This window comes from Haplochromis burtoni, unplaced genomic scaffold, assembly GCF_018398535.1.
Source record: "Haplochromis burtoni strain Fernald_Lab_line unplaced genomic scaffold, NCSU_Asbu1 Contig_2756, whole genome shotgun sequence".
Taxonomy (NCBI): Eukaryota; Metazoa; Chordata; class Actinopteri; order Cichliformes; family Cichlidae; genus Haplochromis; species Haplochromis burtoni.
The window spans coordinates 167-2981 of NW_024585117.1; the positions used below are offsets into that span (position 1 = coordinate 167).

Consider the following 2815-nt stretch of genomic DNA (forward strand, 5'->3'; position numbering starts at 1 on the left):
GGTTAAAGTGATCATGCAACCCAGAAACCTTTCTGCTTCTGCTTTGATTCAGCAGGGACAGGTAGAGTTTTTCCTATTCTGATCAAATTACTGCTTGTGGCAGTAATTTGATCAGAATGTGATGCAGTATAAATAACAATGAGAAGCTAGGATACTATTATTCAACCTGTAATTTAATATTTTGTATTTTCCAGAATTATATTAATAAAATTATAAAGTTAACCAGCGACACTGAGAACAACACTCAGTTGAATTATGACAGTGACTCTCAAATTTATTTTAAAGGAGACAACTAGGCTACAGAAACAAGGACTGTAAGGGTTCCTGGGTCGTTGACCCAATGGTTTCTGTTTTGTACCCTTTATTTGTGTTCTCTTCTTAGTTTATTTTTGTGAAGGTTGTATGTTTTCCCCAGTTCTTCTTGGTGTTTGATTATGTAGTTCTCAGGTTTTGGTTTCCTTATTCCCTCCATTCTTTGTCCAGTCAGTGTCTGTGTCTGCCCTGTTCCCACGTCTCTGTTGCAGTGCCTGCTTGTGAGTCTGTGTCTATAAGTTCAGTCAGTGTTTCCTGTTTTACTTTGATAGTCTCATGTTAATGTGTCTGGTTTTTCTTCCTTTGTGTCGTTAGGCCTGATTTGCCCCAGCTGTGTTTCCCTCCTGTTTTCCATTCCCTGATTGCTCCCTCTGCGTATTTAAGCCCTGTGTTTCTCTGTGTCCGTGTTGTGATCTACCCCCTGTCCGTATGCCCGCCTGCGCTTAGGGTCCTCCATATTACCACTCCTGCCTGCACACAGCCTTCACATGACAGACAAATGCTTACAGTTCTAGAGGTCATGGCACAAAGTTCACAAATCTAAGTTTATTGTCAGGTTGCGAGTCACACATGTGAAGGCAATGCAGACAACTCAGTCAAGGGGAAGGTAAAAGTTGGAGCAAAGATGGATTCATTCACCAAGAAAGTAAATCTCACAAACAAAACCAACATCATTGGCAACAAGAGAAGTTACAAAGATACATACATACAGATATCTCTAACTATAATAATGAGTGAATACTGAATTTCCCAAAAGCCCACAGTATGAACTCCAACTAATAAATCACTAAGATAACATAAGAAGGAAATTCAATATGTCCACTGGATCTGCTGTTTGAAAACAGGTAGCTATAAAAAAAAAGAAAAAGCTTCAAAACTTCAGAAAGAATGACAAATTTTACAGGAACCTCACATATAATCCCCCAAAATTACAACTTTTGAACTTGTTGCTATCTGTAACATCATGCTAGGAAGTCTAGACATGCAGAGGAACTCTAAGAAAAAGTTTAAAACATTGGTACAATGATACAGAGCGGCACTTATGCGTTTCTATATGAAAAGATCCTGACTTTCATTCAATGCAGGAAAAAATTTAAATTTAAATTCGAAGCCAAAATCTTAACACCATCGCAAGTGTTTTAATTCCTTCAACCAGCAAAGGTAATGGATTAAACACCTCAGCTACATCTCTGGCTTCATTTTCATATCTCGACTGAATCTTGCGTCTTTCTTCCTCCACTTCTCTCTCACACTTCTCCTTTAACCTCTTCATCTCCCATTCTCTCTCCTCTCTCTCCCTCCTCCTCTCCACCTGTCTCTCCTTCCTCTCCCTCTCTCTCTCAGCCTGGAGTTCTTTGTTGTATTTCTGCATCTCTTTCTCATATCTTTCCCGTATTTCTCTCTCCATTTTCTCTTTTTCTTTCTGTGTTTCTTCTTCTTTCTCTCTCAGGATGCGTTGTTTCTCCTCTTCAATCGCCCTCTCAGCCTCTTGGAACATCTCGGTGGTGTAATGGCTTCCTCCGTTCTTCTGAACTATCTCTCTGATCTTCTGGAGCAGCTCAGTGACCTGAGAGCGCTCCTTCAGTTTATTGTTGAAGACGTGGTACTGACCGTTACATCTGGCCACGAGTTCCTGCAGGTCTGAGCTTCCTTGCAAGAACTCTTCAATAGTGGTGCCTTCAAGTTGGTCTCCATGGGTAAAGAGAACCATGCTGTATTTGTCTGCTGCGTGGCCAAAGATTTTTTGAATCTTTTGCACCGTCTGTTTTTCCTCTTCAGTGAATCTGCCCAGTTTGACGACCACCAAGAAGATATGGGGTCCTGGAGAAGCATAGGAGATGCACTGGCATATATTTTTCTGAGTTTCCTCTTCATCAACCCTGGTATCAAAAAGGCCTGGGGTATCAATGACAGCAACGCGGTGTCCATCCACTTTAGCTTTTGCTTTAGAAGATTCTACAGTCAAAGATTTGGCACCGAACTTGGATTCAAAGCACTCACGGCCCAGAATAGTGTTTCCAGTAGCACTCTTTCCAGTTCCAGTCTTCCCCACCATCACAATCCTCATCTCATCATTTGTGTAAGAGGAGCCAGGGACAACAACGTCACATTAGAAAGGTATAGTAATCATCCACAAATGATAAAGGATTCAGAAAGTTTATTCATGCAGGCCCATATGACAGAGAATGTGCATCTTCTTTTTGTTTTCATATTTTAATTTATATTTAATTGTGTTGTGGTTTGCAGTGTTTTGTGTTGTTTCACTTTAAATTTGTTTAAAAGGAAAAAGCTGAAAATTTAAATAGTTAAAAGTTGAAATGTGAATAGTTGGTTTTTGTATTATATGATTTATTTATTACATTTTATGTGGAGTGAATAAATAAAAGTATATTTACGGTGGCCCACATTTTTATATTTAATTCAGGTATTTTAAGGGAGGCTGGCGGCACTGAAAGGCTCCCCTACCTGTCCAGAAAGCAGAAAGGTTTAGAAACGAAATGTT

At 39.7% G+C, this 2815-nt stretch overlaps 1 protein-coding gene across 1 annotated transcript; it reads right to left on the reverse strand.

Annotated features, from left to right (window-relative positions):
* Positions 1 to 659: 659 nt before the first annotated feature.
* Positions 660 to 2389, reverse strand: LOC102300942 (GTPase IMAP family member 4-like). The gene has a single exon (XM_005953532.3). The coding sequence runs from the start codon at positions 2378 to 2380 to the stop codon at positions 1412 to 1414; it is 969 nt and encodes a 322-aa protein (XP_005953594.2). The 5' UTR covers positions 2381 to 2389; the 3' UTR covers positions 660 to 1411.
* Positions 2390 to 2815: the final 426 nt, after the last annotated feature.

Excerpts from the sequence above, each read along its gene's own strand:
- LOC102300942 (XM_005953532.3), bottom strand. The coding sequence starts at position 2,380 with ATGAGGATTGTGATGGTGGGGAAGACTGGAACTGGAAAGAGTGCTACT.